We start from the raw sequence: 21,869 nt of genomic DNA on the forward strand, positions 1-21,869 counted from the left end.
TGCGACAGTTATAGAATGGAGATCAAACAACAATCTTTCCCATTAATTCGAATGTTTCTCTTCTTACTCTAGAAACATTATTGTACATCCTTGATTTGTCATTTCCATAAAAAAAGAATTACTTCGTGCACAGATGTAACAGTTATAGCTACAGTGTGTACTATTAATTTGAATAGCTGGAAACATCTCTCTTTGATACTTATCTGGCGAACCAGACAAATAGAAAGCTTCGAAAATAATTATATACATGTAGAACTCGAGAAACTTGAGGTAATAAAGAAGATAACACGATGTATATTTGCATATTTCAATTTATTAAACTGTATCGATAAGCCCCGCGCGCGAGACTTCTTATCGAGGCGTAATCAAGTCAGTACTAAAGTCACTTTATTTTCTTGGCTTCTATTAGGACTTCTTAATGGCTGAGTTTATGGCGCGTACATCTGGCGGACCGTTACCTTCGGCTTCAAGGCGGCGAGAGCGGAATCAGTTAGTCAAATTTGTTTCTAACCGCGAAAGTTTGCTGGCCACGTGTGTGTCCTGGTGGCCGAGCCGGCTGTCCACCTGCACAGATTCAAGTATCATAAACCCGGGATGGAACGAACCCAGTGGCCTTGCCAGATGTGCACAAGGTGCAGCCGAATCTCAGCCACTCTGTATACACACTCCCGACTTTTTAATTGCCAACTATTTGCAATCGCAAACTGCGCGCACACTGATTTGCTAATTTACTCACTGGATAGTGACTCGCACCAACCTCAGGCCTCTTTAAAACACTTCACGATCAATCATTCTGCGCAACATGATTGATCGTGAATGATAGTAATTGACCAATTAATGTAATGTGGATTTGCGTGAACATCATGCTGCACAATAATTGTTGCGCAATATGCTTGATCGTGAATAGGCCCCTTAAGGGAGTAGACTCCTTTCTCCAGGATTACAAAGGTGCGTAACAAAAGTTGCGGCAGCATAATTTGCATAATTGTGAAGCATACATCTGCGCATGTAGCTATTTTCATAGCTGTATGCTGCCGAATAATGCAAATTACGTCTTGTAAACGAAAAAATAGGACTTTTGAGGGCGATAGCGCCCTACATTGATCTTTTATTTAGCGGTTTTGACTACTGAAAACCCCCATTTTTGTATTATCGAGAAATGAGAACGCGAATCCCGCACCCTTGCAATCCTGGAAACTAGTCTACCGCTTTAAGATTGAAACGAACAACTTGAATTTGTTAAGAAGTAAGGACAATCTCACCGACGTGAGAAACAGTTTTAGAAAAATTACTATATTTTTTCTGGGTCTGTATCGAAAATTTAAGAACCATGTTTGGCAATATCGAAACTGTATTCTTACAAAATTTCTTTCCCATATCATGTAGTAAATTGTTTTAACTTCTCAAAAAGATCCAAGTCGATTTTGCATGATCCGCGGTCTAATTTGGATATTGCTCGAGTTCTACAGGATCGTCGTATGTTATTGCAATATAAATTTTACGACTCGCAAGCTAAGAGGAAATAGCTCAAGGTGTGGTAGATAGATAAAATTTTAATTGATTGCGAATTAGTGTCAGTTTTCTATAAACATAAACGGTATAATTTTTTATACCTAATCGCCCTGTTAACGATGTTCGGTTTATGTCTATAAAAGAGCACAACGTACGCTAGCAACTAAATACGCCAGTGCAACAAATTATTACGTAATCAATTTATACTAACATGGTACATTCTTACAAGATTTTTTGTAATACCGACGTACGCAAAGATCATAAAATAATAATTGGCACTAAAATACAGTATACTAGTAGCTTCAATAATGATGTACTATTTACGACAAAATAAGAAGATACAAAATGTAAATGAACTCTGAAATATTTTAGTATTAGGGTCTACTGTTTACGCATTCTTTTATTAACGGTAAAATCTAAAATACAGGGTGATCTGTAACTAATTTTACATAAAAAGATAAGTCGATTTTTCAAAATTTTATTTAACGATACTGTCACCACATTGGCTTTAATGACCCGTTTCAAACGTTCTACAAGCTCATTCATCCCGTTATTGCAGCAGTTCTTGAAGTTGCTATTTGCAATAAAGTTTGGCACGGATAAAAATAGATAGTAATCACAAGGTAACAGATCGGGGCTATAAAAAGCGTGAGATAAAACTTTCTTCGCTGATGTATTTCCAATTTTAAACTCGTAAAGCGAAGAAGCACGAGCTTTCAACTTCTCGCTACCCATCTTTAACCTCGTATAAATAACGGATCGTCGAAGCAATTGAAAGTTGCACATCACCGACATAAATGCAACTTTCTGTTGCTGCAAACTTTACGCATTACGCGTGCGCAAAGTCGCCAGATTAGGGAAATTGGCTTGAATTGAGGGGAAGAAGTTACCCTCCAGTACCGGCTTGCTTAGTCACGTGATGCGTCACGTGACCGGGCTGTATCGGGAGCGTGGGGGGAATAGTGTCGTAGAAGGGGAAGGCAGAGTGGAAGGCAAGTTCCAATCTGGCGACTCTGCGCGTGCGAATTATCGACTTAAATTAATTTCTAGGAAGAAAAAACCGTACTTTTTTCAGTACCTAATAAATATGTAAAGTGTCTTACTATGAAGACCAGCACTGTGATGGGCCATTACAAATTCCGCCATCGGCTTTATCTTCGCGAATTCGCCTCAACGCCGGTTCCCAAGCATATTTGCGGTTTCGTACGGTGTCCAACGTCCAACTTTTTGTCGGATTAAACGCATCGGTTGGCCGAGCCTTTCGATTGACAGCGATCAGCTTACAGCCTCGTTTTCATAATGACCGGGCAGACGCGATGATACCACCGCTTCGAGCGATTCTTCTACGCCTCCTATCGATCCTCTAACAACGAACACTTCGTTCACAACACTTCAGTCTCCGCTCAACAGTTTTTTTCACCTATGTCTCCCCGAGCATCTGACGATCCATCATTTCTTCCTACGACTGGTTCTTATTTATTTTTTTCTCTCTTTTTTTTTTTAACATCGCCCAAGATAGAGTTCTCGTGTGCAGAAATTTTTTTGACAGATTTCAATCCCGACGGGGCACAGTTTTTGTCAAACTCCGGGAATTCAACTGTATTATGTAGAAACATGATCAGACGAACCGACCGCAGTCCAACTTCTTCGAGTTCTTTTTTTATTGGATTGAGTTCTTTGATCGTCGGCTTTCGGCGCGATCCATTAACCGTATGAACGATACAGGAGTCCTCTTTGATTCACGATTACCAGGTTGTAAAGTTCGAATGTCGGTTTTAATTGCCTTCTTAGTTGGATGCTCTTCCTGTCCTCGGTGCGGACCCGTTAAATACTCAAGAGTCGACGACTGTTTGTCGAGTCCATTTCGGCGCGGGTCAACTACCATTTTTATACGACTCGAGTCTTGTGGTACACCCAACTCTTTTTATACGATTTTTAAATAACACGATCAAAATAATGAAGAAACATAAGGATATACAGTGAAAAGAAATCGTACATCATGTTTTAAGCCATCGTTGTAAAGGTGACGCGTCAACGTTCAAGTATGTATGTGGACGATTCATTCAGAAAAAGAAATTTATTGATGTTTTTACAGAGGTTTCAATTTACAGCATTGTTGAAAAAATTGGTCTTCATTCGCTACCACATTTTGTCGTCAATATGTTTATTTTTCATATAAAAAGCGTACACGACATTGGTTGACATGAAATGACCTGAAAATGTTAATAAACCTTCAGGCTATACCTTCATACATTTGCATTCTAAAATCGAACTCTTCATATGCAGCAATATAAACACATGAAGTGTCTTATTGCTTTGTCTAGGACTGTAGACAAATGCTACTAGCGCTAGTTTAAGATACCTATCGACCCTCGCAACTATTAAATGCTGAAACGACCGGTGGCTTTATGAATGATTACTGGGAACAGGTTTCAGTCCCGGCGCGCGATCATTATTTCATTTTTATCTCATTGTCGTTTACATCCCCCCTACACCAGTCCCTTAACGCGGACGATCAATTGCTCGTGATTAATTTTCCCGTATTATGAAATTGAAACCTTGAATCGATCAGACGAGCGTAACTGCGATCCTCGATACTGTGCGATTGCCTTTGCATATTTATTGCCGTGTAATAAGATGCGTAACCGGGCAAAAGCAAACGCTCGGTCTCCCATGTAATTACGATTTCCTATCGTTCGTTTATTCGCGCCCGATGGGCGATACGGATCGCTGGACGAGATATTGTTGCGCCGTTGTACTGGTCCCGCTCGTTGATCATAGATCTCTACTGGTACGCAAAACTAGCATTAGATCCACGCTCCGAGGAACAGGGAACCGGCCGAACCGGACCGGTAACCCATCGCTTATCGATTCATTAGCGACTTCGCGTTTCGACCACGTCCTAATCAACAAAGCATCGTCGGTAAGTAGGTTACACCGCGAAATCGGTTGCTTATAATTCCTCTTCCCCCCTCCCTCCGCCTCTCCCCGTTTCACAACGAGTAGGTTGTTCTGTCGAATAAAGACAACGCTCCTGACTATCTTCGAGGACTATCTCGCGCGTTAAATCGACGTAGCAGTTGATAATGATCGGCGGGTCAACGCTAATCGCGGATAGGAATGACCGGTATGGGGTACCTAACCGAAACTCGATGTTTCGGAGCTATTTATCTTACTTATTATGTTCAGATCATGCTGTTTGTTTTCTAGCTATGTTGTACAATGTACACGATTTAATAGATTTATTGATGGCGTAAATCATTCCGGCCGCCATTGGGCCGGAAGCCATGGACGTCGTACAACGTGTTAAAGAAAATGGGCTAGAGATTTATGGAGAAGATAGTGGACACTGAGAACAGAGGACAGAGCATTGTTGTTTGTCAAATCGAACAATGAATTGGTCTCTGGCTCTGTAACACTTTAGATGACATACATACGCATTTATCAAACTAATGTTTGGGTTATGTGTCTTATAAGTAGACTGCAGATCTTTATGGAAAATAAAAAATGTTCGCATTGATTGCAGGGCATAGGAGCCGAATAAAAATTGTATTCTTCTTTTAATTATTCTATTAAACTGAAACTAGTACATTGATGTCCTTAAATGCTTTTAACATGTCTACTGCTTTAATCGTACGTGGCAATTTCTGTCATAAATGCATAAAATCCGCTGTCTACTCATAAGATATCGTATTAGATATTTTAACTGTTAAAATTATTTGAATTATTTGCGAAAATCTTCAGGCATCTTGAAGATGTTCAAAATCCTTGAATATTGTAACAAGTTTCCGCAGCCCGGAGACCCAAATCATTTTTTACAATCGCCAACATATTCTTCCCTAACGAGTTTCCGAAAGTTTGCTGCAGCAGTCCTCTAAATGGACTGAAATTTTTCCATTCTTGATGGACGGTGCTAATTCTGAAGCAAGATTTTACAGCTTCGAGAAAGTTCGGAGAGCTCGGCGATTTTGAAAAATGTTCGAGGTCGCGCGCAACGTCGGACGTAATTCGGAGTGAAATTATAGCAGCAGTAAATTTCAGGCATGATAACTAGAACGCATCGGTGTTATCAGCGCGCGCACAATGTCAGGATAACATAGAACCGCCTCGAAGTAAAAGCAATAATTTCGAGACTAATAATCTCGATTGCTCGTAGTTAACCGATCTTGAGCGCAGCCGAGTATCCTGATTCCACGTAACAGATCGAGTACGCGTACACTCGAAACCCCATAACCATGATTTCTCTCAGCAAATCAATTTTGTGCTGAGACCTCCTTGGGATTCGAACCGCGACCTGGCAGACGGTGTTCAGTTAATTTGCTCGCTAGACCATGCTGCTCGGATAAATTAAAATAGATCCGGCTGCCGGCTCGTAACCGGCAGCTCTTAACATGTTGCTAGATTTTTCCGAAATCGAAACGAATTTCTTAACGAGGCCCATTTGTCTTTGCAGAGAAGCGTATCTCATCGTGAGAGGCTGGGACCTCCAGGATGCCAGGGGTGTGGAGGTTGCTACGTATGATGATCTATATGGTAAGTGGTAGTCCAATTAACGAGCATGCCAGCCAGTTTGATTGAATCGTTACAATCGGGAACTATGGTCTATCTTCCTCGATATTTTTCACATTTCTACTCAACTATTCTTGTTCGTTGATTAATATATTTGCCATTTAATACTATTTGAATTTTATTTTATTTTCAAATAATCAAGGAAGACGTATGTTATAGCTAGTATTTTAATGTACTCTATTTCATCTCATTTTTGTGCTTTATTTCAATTTTAAATCACTTCCCGATGAGCTAGAAACTTGAAACTTTAAACATAGCTCAGAACTGGATAACAATGCAACATTAAGAAACAAATTTTTTTTAAAAACTGTGCGTGTAGGAGAAAAAATTTTTTAATATTAACCGTCACGCCTCGCCGCGCGACGCTCGATAGTATGTCATCACGTTCAGCGATCCCCACTCCGCGCGCCAGCGCTCCCTACTCCGCTACGTGTTCCCACTCCGACTCCTCCCCACTCCACTGACCCACTTCGCACCGAAGGAGCTCAGTGTGGCGTTCCGTTCATTCTGTTCCATTTCGGACTCCATCAAGAGACGTCGTTTCTCGGACTCATCCCCTTTCTTGTGTTTCTATATCTTACTATTTCATACCAGTATTACTATATCTTGCGTTCCATTTAAAAAAGACTAAAAAGTGGAAAATAAGAAATATATAAAAAAAAACTTTTTAAAAACCACGCTTATATTAAAATGCACTAAGAAGGAGAAAATAATGTTTTTCTACATACAATTTTAATGGTTGTATACAATATACAATGAAGAAAATGATATAAAAACAATTCATGATCTGTCTCAGATCATGTCTCAGGGAATGTTTTAATACGTATCTCTCGGATGGCTAATTGGGTCATTTTTTATTAGCCAATTAAAATTATTAGTTATTCATATTACATCCACTAAGAAAATTGACTATGTTTTTGAAGAAACAGGTTTAGAAATCTATAAACAAAATATTGAAGCATACGAATTAGAGTAAATGTAGCTGTCACGACACCATCGAAAGCATACGCCGCGCGAGTAAGATTGATTTATGATTCTCCTACACTCGTTGAACGTAAATAATATGCTTCCGTGAGTGCCTTGATCTTCGAGGAAGGTTTCACTTACGCTGTATATGATTACACCGGCTAATTATTATCCACCTCGCACCAACCAGCTAAATGTTACGAACCCGATGCGATCGAAGTGGCGTCGGGCACTATTGTGGCGGACGCGTTCGTGTATTAACGCCTGCCATAATGCAGGTACACAGACAGCGATACGAGCACGGATAGACCCACATGGAAAATGTAATTCAATATTGACCTAACGGTTAGCCTATATAAAGCCTGCATGGGAAACGTCTATATAGAAATTTTAATTGCGATTCCAGCGAATAGGTATCGTACGCGGACCGGATAGAAGTTGTCGGACTTCCTGGCCACTGACTTTACGCTCGAAGTGCAGCACTTGCAATGAGAGCTTGCGCTATATTGTTTCTTTTCCGGACATTCAATGATTTATTACAAGCTTTAATAATAGAAACGGCACCTTGCAAGAATAGTATAAGTACCTTAATAGTGTACCTTTAATAATTCGACGGATTTGAAAATAATACAAGAACATTCGTAAATTCTTCCAAAGCTTTTGCTGTTTCATAAATTAATTAATGCATAAAATTCGCGGTCTATACATGGAGGTTCATTCGGTACTGCAGTTATTTTGTTGTTTCCTATCGCAGTATAATTGTATAAGAAGCATTCAACTATTTCGGAGAATACAATTATTGAACAGCCTCAAAAGATATTATTGCTACCAACATATGAATTTATTAAATCATTCTTAACCTGTCTCTTGACGCACATTTGTGCACAAAACACGAGCATCTCTAGCGGTACAATGTATTAATCAACATCTTGATTGATCTGAAGATACGAAAGCAATTTCCACAGGTGGTAAAACTGTCCCAAAACTACGGGGCGCAACAATTTCAGAAATCCCGTGTTATCCAGCACGCTTAAAATGCCGGGACGCAAATCCGCAGCCATTACACGAGCCATTCGCAGCGCTCACGGCCGGTTCAGTCTCTTATCTGGCAGGCCCTTCCTTTCGTCGACCAATTAAGCCGTAGATCGTGCAGCGATTCGGCCACCAATTCCGATAATGGTAGCTATAATTTCAAGTATGTTTGCTGACGCAGCGCCCGTGGATCCTTTAATTAAAGGCTAACGGGCTTAGGAGTCAAACTCTAATAAGTAAAGATACCGTTCAGAACGAGAAATCGCGAGAGCCCCGAGACAGCTGCGGCTGTCTGTCTCGCAGGCAATGCACGCGCGGGAGAGTGCATGGTGCATCGGCGGCGACTCGCTCGTTTTGAAACTCGGCTCCCAACGAGAAATTCGTCATAGTTCGATGACAATGCGATGACGCAGCAGGAGACGCGGCAACTTACAAGCGGATATTGCCTACTCTAGGTACCGTTACGCCTGTCTTACGACCTTCTTTTCGCCTCCTCCCCGAGATGCACCTGCTTCCACGGAAAGTTATTCAGGATCCCAACCTATTGAACCCACGACGTTATACAGGGTGGTTCGCTTGTCTTTGCCACTTCTCTGGGAACTCAAGAATGCACTGGAGAAAATGATACATACATGCAGTAAGACACTGTAGCGTCATACATTTTTCTTTTCTTCCACAACAACCTTAATCAAGAGAATATATCAGGGACCATAACTGTTATAACCAAAAAGAAAAAGAGTCATAGAATAACAAGTATTTCATCGACTAAAATCGTATTGGTTACAAATAAGGATTATAAGTAACCGAAAATTTGTTCTCTTGTTGGTAAATGTTATCGATAAGAGAAATTTATTTCTCTAATAACTATTACTTCTAACCAAAAAGTATAAAAGTCGATATTTTTTAATCATTTTGTTCTTCGAATTTTTTTCTTTATATTTTGTGTACATTATCTTAAATTTCAATAATAAACTTTTTTAATGATTCTTGTCGTAGAAAATTTTAGAATAACTGTTATTTTTGGTCCCTGTAATATATTAACATTTATAAATTCTTTTAATATTTCCGCGTTTCCACGCGCTGAAATACGAATGACTTTCGTTTCTTGCGGAAAAAACTCCCAGGTTTTCGCAGGTAACTTCCTTACTAGCACATTCAACGCTGCCTGTTAGTGTGCGTCTGTGACATGCAAGCAGAGCTGATAACGGCGGCAGGGTTCTTAAACGAATATTGCTTTGGTTTGAGTTAGGTTTGTCCATCGTTCATTTTATTCTATGATCTTTTTCTCGAAGACGTTTTTCTCGAAAATGCTGTACATTCAAATGTCTGCGAAAACTTCGAAAAATTTTTCTCGTAACCGAAACCACAATGACTTTAAAAATTGAAGCTTCCTCTTTACAACGACACCTTAAAAGTTGATGTACGATTTTTTAAAGTCGTTTTATCGAGTTTTGAATAGGAGGTGTGCCGCCAACTTTAAAGTAGTATAAGTTACACCATGTTCATCGTTTTGGTTCCACAAAACAGTGAAAACAAATCGTAATCAATTTTCAAGTAGTCGTTGTAAAGAGGAGGCTTCAATCTTCAAATCTATCACAGTTTTATTTACGAGAAAAATTGTTGTTTCCTGCAAAAATCTCGGTAATTTTCAATTTCCGCGAAAAACGATAGCCGTATTTGTATTCAGCACACCAAAACGAGTAGGATGACGTGTAACAGGTGCCGAAGGCTTAGGGGAGCCAATTCGAAAGTCTCGCCGTATTATCGCGTTAGAACGAAACACACTACTGCGACAAACACTATTGCGTCTCGCGGAGTGAGACCTCTTACTGCGGTCTCGCGCAGGAAACGCATCGCCCCTTCGCATGCTTGCTCCTTGCGAATTTATGCACTTCCGCGTCCATATTGTTCGCGCTCCGGGATTTATTATTCGTTCCGAGAAGGATGATACCCTTCCTACCACGGCGCACGCCTCGTCTCGGAAAAGTTACTCGCGGCTCTTTATACCCGCGGGGAATAACTGAACGACCGCACGATTGTCTCCAACTTTTAGATTAGAAATGACCGACTTGCCAACTTCCCGCGTTTACGGCGCACGTGAACCAAGGAAACTTATTTCTGGGCTTCGTTTAACGAGTCCTTTAATTGCCGGAGAGACTCTTTGAATGAAGCTGCCGCGGTTCAGTCGGTGCACGTGGACGTTTCCACACCTGTGGTCTACCAATTTAAGTTGCATTGAAAGGTAATTTAGGTAGAAATTGTCATTTTATTAGTGACGAATTTTTGTAATTTGCAACAGAGGATTTAAGTAGTATGTTATTAGTAGACTACGGATTTTATGTATTTCTGGCAAAATTGGTAGAATACCAAATTAGAAAGACATTTGAAAAATCAAAGGTCACTACGATGCCATTCTCGACATTTTAAAAGAAAAAGTACAATTTTATTTAATTTCTGCTGCTTACAGTTGACTTGGACAATTTTTATTTTGCAAACTAACAATTTTCTAGGTCGATGGATACAGTATAACAATGTTATATTCACTTTTGTCATGAATTGCCCGTTTACAAATCTCTTTTAATTTTTCCCAAAAATTGCAATTTCTTCATAACGATCATACTCGTCATCCAACCCTAATTGAAATAATTCATGGAGATCATAAAACAGTTACATTTTTGCAACAAATCGGGTAATAGGATTGAAACATGCACGAAATTCGTTATTGCACAATACAAGCTGCATACAAGCAGAAGGATTTCCGAGGAACATTCGAAGAAGCATCTTCGGAATTCGAAGTACGCTCATTATTCCCTAGAAAATCCTCTGACGATCAATCGGGAAGAGCAGGGACATAGTCGGATGCTGGCCGACTATTCATGCGAATCTTTGATCCTCAAATAATAATGCGGGGCATCGACGGAAAAGTAAAACGACGATTTTCTAATATGAGCAACCGATGGAATCTTTATTGGTATCCGCTCGATAGAACGTGACACAAAGAAATAGAAGCTTGTCTTGAGCAGAGAGACGGTGCATAAGCGGGCACGGTGGAAGCTATTTCCGCGTGTCACGAAGAGTACAATCGGGCACAGAGACGGGCATTAGTATTCGAATGCCAGAAGAGCCACGATGGGAAACTCACCTACCGGCGTGCCTCACGTTCGAGTAACTCGGAATACTGATACATTCGCCGTTGTAACGAACTGCTGTGAAATCGTAAAGCCTGTATCCCCGCGAATTGCTCCGGTCTGGTCCGTGTAATATAAATATCGTTCGCCATTCATTTCACGTGCGGAAGCGTAAGCGTATTGTCTTGCGTTGATAAATAGCGGAGATAAAATCGCGACCGTCGCCGTTCCAAGAATTTTCCTACTTTTTTCTTCGACTGGACCATTTGTTATGGTGTGCGGCACAAATTCGAGCCAGTTGCGTAGATTCACGTGGTAATAGCACGACAAATGCTTCTTTTCTTCATAATTAATATCATTAACAACACTGGAGGAGTTTTTCGTTCACATTAGTGGTTCCAGGTAGATCCTCCAATTTAGATTCGAATAAAAATTGTGCAGAATTAAAATGAATTTAGTCTTGTTATTTTTATATAGGAACGCATACTAAAACTTTCGCTAGGACTCGGCAAGATTAGTGCTAACAATAATAATAGTATCGCAAATCAATTTTTTTCTCCGTAGCCAAATCAGAAGCAAAAAGAATTCATAGGCAATTGTATTATTAATAGCAATAGAAGAATTTTCTTTTCCATGACAGGTGATGGTTAAACGTCGGGTCCAGATTATGCTACTTTTCCTTAGAAAATGGTTTACAAGTAAACGCGATGTTAAACAGAAATTGATGAGTTAATTATGAGATTGTTGAATCTCTACGAAATGTGGTACTGCGGTACATAATTTAATTCCGTGCTGGTTGTCTTGAAACTAATGGTAGAACCAAGCAAACGAGCATTTTAGCACGTAGCACACTTTAAACATATTAACTCTTTCACAGTTTAGTCTGGCAGCGCCTCGAACAAGACGGCGCGTCACGTGCTGTGTACTTATGCATTTTTACAGCAGTAGCTACATTAGTACACGTGAATGGGCCTGTGAAAGATTTATATATGAACGAGCAAACTTCGTGGCATGCTACTCTATTTTCCGTGTAGCACACTGTGTTCCATCTTTGGGAAATGTATTCTCTTAATTTTCATGAAAAACAATATATGGATCATGCGACAACAAATCAACAGATGTTCCTTGTTCATTTATTTCAATGGCCCATGAAAGCATCCAGAAACGAACGACAATTTTCTTGACTATGATAAAAGTAAAATAAACCACAAACATCGACTTCACTGCGTCACCAGTGAACAAATATTATTCCATAAAAAATAGGCCAATTAACATCATTATACTATTCCACGTCAGTTGAGGCAGAAGTATCGAAAGAGGAGCCAAATAGCCAATTAGAATCACAGTGCAAAAGATATTATTTCCACGATATATTAACGAGTCGACAGCTGCATTGTAACTATGTAACAAACATCGAACAAAGGACTGTTTCTTCAGAAAGGATGCCAACTATTTTTATATTGTGTTGACGCATAAACATGAAGACCAGAAATTTATGAGAGAGGCGTGAATTCTTTTATAAGGGTTAAACCCAGCAATGTAACTCATCGATCCGGGGTATGGACGAAGTGAATCTGCGTGAATCCTCATTTGCCTACAATTCCCGGTGATGATCATCTGAAACCGTTGTCTGCGGACTGTTCGATGCTCGATACCGGGAGCGACGAAGGCATGAATCGAGTCTCGGCAAGACTCGATGCTCGAGGAAAAACAAGGCTCGGTCCGCGACAGCACGTAGCTGGAGACGCACACACAGGCGCGTCCCGGGCCGGTGCGTATGCCAGGTGCGTAATCATTTCTAATGAAACGTTGTCATTTAACAGTGCGATTGTAAGAGCGCAGAAACTTGTTTTCACTTGCGCGAAAAACGGCAACCGTTAATGCAGCGGTAAAGACGCCTCTCCCGTTACAGCATTGCTTGAGCACCGGCGACGTACACGCGGGGAACACCTTCCTTCAGCGACGCGCTCTGGCTCAGCCTAGCGAGCTAACGCGTACGTGTCGCAGATTTTCTGCGGCTCTCATTCTTCGTGTGAGTGGACGCGAGTTCGAGGTAATACGCCCAAAGACGTACCTGAAGAATGCACGCAGAGCAGAGACATTTCTAGAAATCCTCGGGACAAACACGCCTAATCTCCCACGGCCTGCACCGGAGCTCCGCGAGATCTCCTGCCATCCGAGGTTCTAGGATCGCTGGCTCTCGACAGCCGTGACACTGTGTCGTCCGCGAAAAAAAACCACCGCCACCGTAACGAGAATGTTACACCGACTTCGAAATTCCGGCTGTTCAAGGAATCCACCACACCTCCCATGACGCCGCGAATTCTGACCTACCCTAATCGCACTGAAGACCTATTTATCCTCAAAAATACTCCAAATTCAAACGTCTCTCCAAAAACTTCCACAAATTTTTATCGTAAATGAAACTGCCACAGATTTAAAGATTGAAGCCTCTTCTTTACAATGACCCTTTAAAAATTGATGTACGATTTTTTTTTCGCTGTTTCTTGGAACAAAAACAACGAACAAGCTCGATCATGTGGAGCCCTCATGATCTAACTTGCATTACTGTAAAGTTGGCGGTACACCTCCCATTCAAAGGTCGATAAAACGACAAATCAATCAATTTTTAAAGTGTCGTTGTCAAAAGGAAGATTCAATTTTTAAGTCTATAGTGGTTGTGGTGAAAAAGAAAATCATTTTTCAATGTTTTCGTACACGTTTGAATGTATAGCTTTTCCGAGAAAAAGAATAAAATGAACGATGGATTGTAAAACTAGGGGCTTCTAGCTGTAAAACGAATCCCAATTTGTTGCCGTATGATCATTTTTTACGGAGTTAAATCACAGTGTGAATATAGGAAATTTTTCGACAATCTGATATTCCAAAATGTATTTAATAGTTCAATAGTTACTTAATAGTTAATCTAATAGTTCGATAGAAAACGCATTTGCGCGAGATAGCACACACACACACAAACCACGGACTAACTGAATCTCCATTGCTCATAAATAGTTTACACTAAAAACTCGAATAACGGGGCACTTTATATTCAATCTGGATAGCTATGTTTCGGTATTTTATGCGATAAATCGATGGTCCGCATAACTCGATGGAACCTATAAGACAGATGAGATCGCCGAAGATTAAAGCGCAGCCATAGTCGGCTAGGTCTTACGATTAAAGGATACAATCTAAGTTTCACGGGGCAGCGTGCCAGTGTTGAGCGAATCTGATAATATAACAGGATGGTAGAGGCCTTCAGTATAGTTACCTAGATCTGTATAATCGTTATAAAAATTTTACGAGGTTAGTGACGCTCTGATAATCAAGACTCCGCTCACGGTGGAGGAGTATCCTGATTGTGAATTCTCTGCATCTATGGCGCCTGTGCTATATGTACAACGTCTATTATATTCCCACTGGATGAAGTAATTACGGGATGAGAGAATTACCGACTTGTATTTTTTTAATCTGATACTTCGGATAAGTATAGAATAAATATAGATAATGGGGTATTTACATTCTTCGTGATACGCTTCGGAGAATGATTTTACGGGATAAGTGTAATTAAATTGAAGAAAGTAGTGTATTGCGAGTATAGAGGAGAGTAATTATGGGACAAGTTTGCAGGATTGCAGTACATAATACTCTTTGAAGTAGTCTGTGAATTGGGGTCATGTTTAGTAATGTGTGCGAACTCTAACTGGGGTCAATGCAATTTGTTGAGACATCCGTTCCTTTTCTTTTGTTATTTCAACGTTATTATAATAATTGTAAGGAGATTGTGAAAAATTTATTTTGGCGATACAGAATATTACTAACATTCATATATCATGTTACTGGTCACAATCTGGTAAAAGTTAGTTGATTATTAATCATCATACACTCTTCAGGATACTTTGGAAAGGCTACCTTAAATGATTTATAAAAGATGTTATAGTATACTTCATTAACATCATGCTTCATTACATCTCAATATCGATAGGAAACGAGTTAGAGAATCCAATTACCAACACTTTTATGAGTATACGAGGATAATGAAACAGACACGCAAAGTATCTGTTCTTACACTCCCCATAAACAGTGCCAATTAAATAGTTGATAGTCGTGATCAGTAACAGATTCGGAAAAATCAGATGTAATGAACATCAATTGAGATTAACACTTAAATCGAACGCGCTTTGCTTATCTGTGTTCCATCACGATCCCTATTTTATGAATCCATTTCCGCAAGAATGCGAGACATCTTAAGCACGCCTCGAAGAGATAGTTAACAACTGCTGTAATAGATGCGGTATCGTTCATTACACGTACCGTTCAATGCATAGGAGGTTCCCTGTCGTGAATCTCGAAGTTATTATCGTGTATACACCCACTACAAGCCACCACCACCATGTAGATCATGCGTGAGATGAGTCGTGCGCTGCGGTGGAGGCAGTGCAACACGAAAATGAAAAAAGAATGACAGTCTTTCAAGCGGCTTCTTGCCAACGAGCAGGAAACGAACGAGATGCAAATCACGTTACGGCTACAAAACCACTGGGCACAAGACCTTCTCGCGGTTGTATCTCCCAACAAAGCTCCTCAAGGGTGAGATATCTCCGACGGTATCCGCAATTTCGCATATCTTTATATTGTAACTGCGGCCATAACTGTCTCATTTCACTTATTGTAAATCGCGCCGGCAATATAGTCGTAGCCACGATGTATTACGTGATTACAGCTTTACGATCGACGGGGACTGTAAAAATGTCCGGCGATTTTTACGGACACCATCTCTCGATCCTCAACATTCCCCGATCCTTGCTCAGGCTTCTCATTAAATGTTTCGTGGCGAATCGTGTACTATTGTTTTTCAAATGTAGCCGAGAAAATCAATATTCCATTAATTCAGGAATTGTTGATTCATTTCCAAGCGTTGAAGAAAATATAATAATTTTTATTGTTATCGTACTGCTTCACTGGTTTTATATGATTCATACTGTCGTACTCATTCTTTCCGCATACTTCAAATAAAGAATAAACCTACGGTAAATTCAGTCATGAAAAGACGTTTCAATTTTGGAAAATTAATATTCAGTGGCTCCTTTTCAGTGACGTTCCGAAACAAGTAAGGAACTGTCTCCATAACACGATACCCTACATCCTTCCGATCGCAGTATTCCACATACACTTCCCGAACCATCAATTTAGTAGGTCAGCGGCATGCTGATAGCCATCCATCTTGCGATTTCACGCTCGATAGTTTAATGAAATCACGGCGGGATGCAGCAGGATACCTACTCCGTACAGATACAGACATAAACCACGAAGAATTTCCAAACTTGTAATAAATTTTGACACAATGGTCTGACCGCCGTTGACGGCCGCTATAACGAGTGATTTACGCGCGTAACTTTCGGACGGCTGAAGGATATTCATAGAAGAGTGCCGCGCGAACGGGAGCCAGCTGGAAAGACGTAAGAGTCGTTAAATTAATGGATACGATGAAAAAATTAGAAACGGAACAACCCGATAGCCCTGACATCTTATAAATTAATGAGTATATTTGGTCCTCGGGGTTGAACGTGGCCACTTAACCCTCTGCAGTCCGAAGTGTATTTTCTTGTTTATTTCAGAACTTGCTGCAAAATTATATAATTCGATTATATTCCCAAAGGTAGCTTTGCTAGGCTATGTAGAGCAGCTAAGAAGTTGTGCAGTATCAGATGTGGGGTCGTATTTAGGAAGTTAGTGATCTTGGTTAAGTTTCTGTTGAAGGATCTATTAAAAAATCCTTTGCAAATCTTATGACATAATCGAAGTTGGCTAAGGGTGTAAAATACGATTGCTAAGAGGACTGGTATTAAGCATTTATCTCAAAACCAGAGGTCTCATCAGCCCGCATCAGAGTTTTCATGATTTCTACATAACAGCCACACGAAATTTCTAACAAGTCCGTTTGAATGTGCAGGTGGTTGGCTTGAAGAGAGTCGGTAGCAGCAGCGACATTTGGCCGCTGGAGAGGCCAGAAGGGATGCCAGCCATACAATCCCTCGAAGTGATGTGCGGAAAGGATCACATGGACGTGCACCTCTCGTTCTCCCAACCCTTCGAGGGCATAGTCTCATCCAAGGGCCAGCACGCTGATCCGCGATGCGTCTACGTCCCACCTTCGACCGGGCAGACTTTCTTCTCCTTTCGAATAGCCTACGCGAGGTAAGACCGTGGGATTCCCATTGATTCGCCGGACCGTATCTATCTAGGGGAACATCTTTATGGCCAGGATCTATACAGCATGACTTGCTCGCAGGATTTAAGGCGCGTGGAATCGTTCATGGCCGCGATCGATCGCGCCTCGCTATTTATCGTTGCCTCTTGATAGCGCTGTTCACGACTTTATGATTCCAGATTGCGTGCAATTTGATAAGGTCTTCAGGCTAACTAGAAATTATTTGACGTCCCAGTAATTGTTTCAGATTGGTTCCCTCGTCTGTTGATTCCTCCAATTAAAATAGATTACAAAACAATTGTTGTATGTCTTGAAAGATCACTTCTTTTTTTGCAACTGTGTTCCTTCGTATAATAATTAGTTATAGGGAATGTAACAATGTAGTTAAACTCTGAAGTCAGGAACTTAAAAAAGGTTTGCTCGTAGATGCGGTACCAAACCGGACATGCATGGTCAGTTCTACGAGAACACCGTTGTCGTGCAGTATGACAAAGATCTGCTGGAGGTCTGGGACGAGGCCAAACGACTGCGATGCGAATGGTTCAACGATTACGAGAAAACAGCCTCGAAACCGCCAATGGTCATCGCGGATCTCGACGTAATACAATTGGACTTCAGAGGTATACCTTTCCACTCTCTTGCTATCCTCACTCATTGCCAGTACCACCATCGTACACTATAGACAAGATAAATCTTTCCATGAAAGTCAGAGAAAAACCGCAGATGTTTATTACAAAAATGGCGCAAGTCATATAATCCATTTTCAGATGTGCTATTAAACCGAACAGACAAATATTGACTTGCACCACTTTTGCACTGACCGGCTCGTGTATAGATACGCGCACAAGGACTCTAAATAGACGTCTTCAAAAATACACGAGTCCCCTCGGAATGCTAAGACTTTAATGCGCCCTCGTCTCTATGCGACAACTAAAAAATCTCTGAACACGCTGCGCGGTGCGGATATAAATCTGGTAGACACGATCGTAAAGAGTCTTCGGATGACAAAAGACAGCATTGTGAATCGAACGAGCGCGCATTAGAGCAATCGCGAGGCACTCGGAGTTGAATGAACGCTCCGGTGGTTTACGTCAGCCACATTTTACCGTGTACAAGTCCATGGACACGTAGCGGATAGGAGAAACGATGATCCCTGGCGCAAAGAGTTTAATACGAGGTAAATGATGGTACCGTACACGGTAACTCGTGCACTCGTGGTTGACCACAGGTGGAACCGCAGCCGCGCCACTTAATTTCAATTTATGCAACACGTATAAATTGCACCTGGCACGGCGTGCCTAGAAAGCAGCCCGCCACACGGCCCTCTCCTACCTTTAGGGCACAAATACGAGACCGTGCTATTCTATCGATATTGCAGGCGACAACGTGGATTGCTGGATGGAAATTCAACACGGCAAGGGACCATGGGCGCCACCGGTTTCCGGAATAGTACCATTGGGCTCCACGCTCACCCTGGTCGTCGCCATTAACGATTACCGAGGTAACGAGCACACACCTTTTCCAACGGTCCAACAGTCCTCCAAACTTTGTTTCTTCACTGCAGGCTGATTCTCTAGTTAGTGAACTCGAAAGCTCTGGCTACAGTTAACTGTCTGTGACGAGGCCGATATCGCAGATAGAAAGAGTCACTCTGCGATTGAAAAAGGAAGCTTTTCGATCTGGGTCTCTGCTATTTGGACTCGGTAGTAAAACTACGTAGCAAACCTTGCCTTAGATGCTGTTTCAAAAATGTTCTTTTACTATATTTTCAATATTTTCTGGTTCGGTATTGGTGTCCATTCTTGAACAGCAGCTGCTTAAACATTGAACTGGCTAACTAACTGCTTAAAAATTGAACTAACGACGCTTAAGTGTAGCCGAATATACATTGTCGTCTAGAGAATCATCTTGTATGTGCAATCGGCCAAGAAATTGGGCACTAAGTACATTTCTTCGTTGACTCGGTGCAGGAGAATTCGACATGCGTGTTAAATCGTGCGTGGCCTCGGATGGCGGCGGACACACGATACAGCTCAGTGATGAGTTCGGATGCGTGCTCAGGCCGAAGATGATCAGCCGATTCCTGAAGGCCAGAGGCTCCGATGATCGGGCGACAGTCATCACTTACGCCTTCTTCCACGCGTTCAAGTTCCCGGACGCGTTGAGCGTACACATCAAGTGCAAGGTAAACGACGCGACGGTCTGTAATACGTAGTGGATCGAATTAGTCATAATCGAGAAGCAATTTATCACCAACAAAGCAAAAATCGTTTGCAAATCATCATCATTCTTAAGATCTTTGTCTTAAATCACTCATGTTTGTCATAACTACATAAAGATCCGCAGTGTAATTATTATATCGAAGGTGTTTCGTTATTCATTTTAAAAACTGATGTCTCTGCACATGTTAATCCTCGTTTTCCATTAACTTCATTTGTTCTTTAGTGTGAAATTTGTAAAATATAATGGAAAGAAAGAAAGAGAAAAAATCACGTAACACTTATGACGAAACACCTACATGAAAATCTGATTACGAGCGGACACGTAATGCGTTGCTTCGTGGGTTGCCCATGAAGCTGACAAGCGAATGTTAAGTGTCTGTCAGTGTGATTTAGTCAATTTGCTCAGCGAACGATAAAAAAGTGTTAGATTGATTATGCAAATTCATATTTAGAACGAAAAAAATTCCGACGACTATGAGAGAGAGAGAGAGAGAGAGAGATATCTGAAGTTGTTTTGATCAATGTCAAGGTGGAGATCTGTCGTCACGGGTGTTTGGATCATTGTCAACTCAGTGGGTCTGTTGGCCATTACATTCAAGAGCGGAAGGATCAGATACGACCGCAATACTCGCAGACCACAGCACCGCCCACCATTCACGACGACGACAATAACAACGCCGAGAAGGACAACGCGAACACAGGAGGAGGAGCCGAGCAGCCTGAAGGCACCCTTTACGACGATATCATTCAAAATGGTGACGAGGTGACCTCCATAGGAGGTCACTTCTCGGGTGTCGAAAAGTCGGTACCGAAGGCACAGGCGCAGACGAGCAACCGGCTACCGGCGCCAGTCGTCGAGACGACTGACGAGGAGATCCATCCGGACGATGACGATCCCTCGAGACCATTCATAGTAAATATACTCCACGCTTTTCACTTTTTCCTCGTCCGGAAACTCACCTTTATCTGACAGTTCTAAAACAGCTAACACATTGTTTCATGCTGATTTTATGCATTTTTAACGAGTAAAGTTTGTACTATGATTTCCGATCCACCCTGTATATATTAAATAATATTAAAAATTTGGATTAGGCAGACTCCTTGCACATTTGAACCTAGTAGTATTAGCTAACGGCCATATCACGCTGCAATAAACCGATTCTCGTCCGATCATCGAAGTTAAAACAACGTTGAGCGTGGTTAGTACTTGGATGGGTGACTGCCTGGGAACACCACGTGCTGTTGGCTCTCTTTTTATATTTTTATCCACATTATTGAAATTATTAAGAATTATTATTGATAAAAATAAAAATTATTATTACTATTAATGAGAATTGTTATTAATTATTATTAATTACAATAGTGGATAAAAATATAAAGGGAGAGCCAACAGCACGTGGTGTTCCCAGGCGGTCACCCATCCAAGTACTAACCACGCTCAACGTTGTTTTAACTTCGATGATCGGACGAGAATCGGTTTATTGCAGCGTGATATGGCCGTTGACTACTACTATGTACTAGGTTCAAATGTGCAAGAAGTTCTACCTAACCAAAATTTTTAATATTATTTAATACATACAGAGTGGACTGGAAATCGTATTACAATGTTTTTTCATCCGGGGCATCGTTTTCGAGAAAATCGATTTTGAAAATGCAGTAAATGCGCGTGCTATTAGATAGGCATCGTCTGATGCGTCTGATCATGACCAACCAATTCTACTTCCTGCATGTACTAAAGCACGCGGACCAGACTAATCTGTAAACTCGATTTTCTCGAAAACGGGACGTCAAACGAAAAATTCTATTCCTTTTTTCCGATATATTTTTACATATAGAATCATCCCCCAGCTCAGTTGTACTACGACTTCCGGTCCATCCTGTATATTAACCCATAGCACTCGAATGGTGACTCTGAGGCGTCAGTAAAAATTGTTGTACCATTATTCAAAATATTGTTTACATTATTCAATATTTTGGTATCTAAAAAATTACTACACATTTAGGTATTGTATGAGGTATTATACCAATTTAATATCCATAAAATTGAAAAAGGTGCAATTTAAAATAGCAAAAATATTAGGAAAAATTAAACATACTATTATATTATTTTCAACCTACTAAACATAATAGGGAAGATAATAAATTTCTATTTCACTCCAGTTTGTTGCAATTCGGCTAAGAAATTTTGATTTTGCATAAAGATTCTCAGTCTAATTATTAGTGATA

At 40.8% G+C, this 21,869-nt stretch overlaps 1 protein-coding gene and 2 pseudogenes across 1 annotated transcript in view; 2 read left to right on the forward strand and 1 right to left on the reverse strand.

Moving 5' to 3' along the window:
- The window catches only part of M (zona pellucida domain-containing protein miniature), a 46,591-nt gene that overhangs the window by 19,030 nt on the left and 5,692 nt on the right, over positions 1–21,869 (forward strand). Inside the window, exons 2-7 of the mRNA XM_076439774.1 lie at positions 5,966–6,045; positions 17,164–17,408; positions 17,848–18,041; positions 18,800–18,922; positions 19,392–19,606; positions 20,173–20,556. Coding sequence (XP_076295889.1) covers positions 6,004–6,045; positions 17,164–17,408; positions 17,848–18,041; positions 18,800–18,922; positions 19,392–19,606; positions 20,173–20,556 — 1,203 coding nt within the window. The 5' untranslated portion in view covers positions 5,966–6,003. The remainder of the gene's footprint in view (positions 1–5,965; positions 6,046–17,163; positions 17,409–17,847; positions 18,042–18,799; positions 18,923–19,391; positions 19,607–20,172; positions 20,557–21,869) is intronic.
- LOC143216679 (5S ribosomal RNA) lies at positions 20,771–20,891 on the forward strand (annotated as a pseudogene).
- Positions 21,028–21,148, reverse strand: LOC143216675 (5S ribosomal RNA; annotated as a pseudogene).

The sequence above is a fragment of the Lasioglossum baleicum genome, chromosome 15 (assembly GCF_051020765.1).
Source record: "Lasioglossum baleicum chromosome 15, iyLasBale1, whole genome shotgun sequence".
Classification (NCBI taxonomy): Eukaryota; Metazoa; Arthropoda; class Insecta; order Hymenoptera; family Halictidae; genus Lasioglossum; species Lasioglossum baleicum.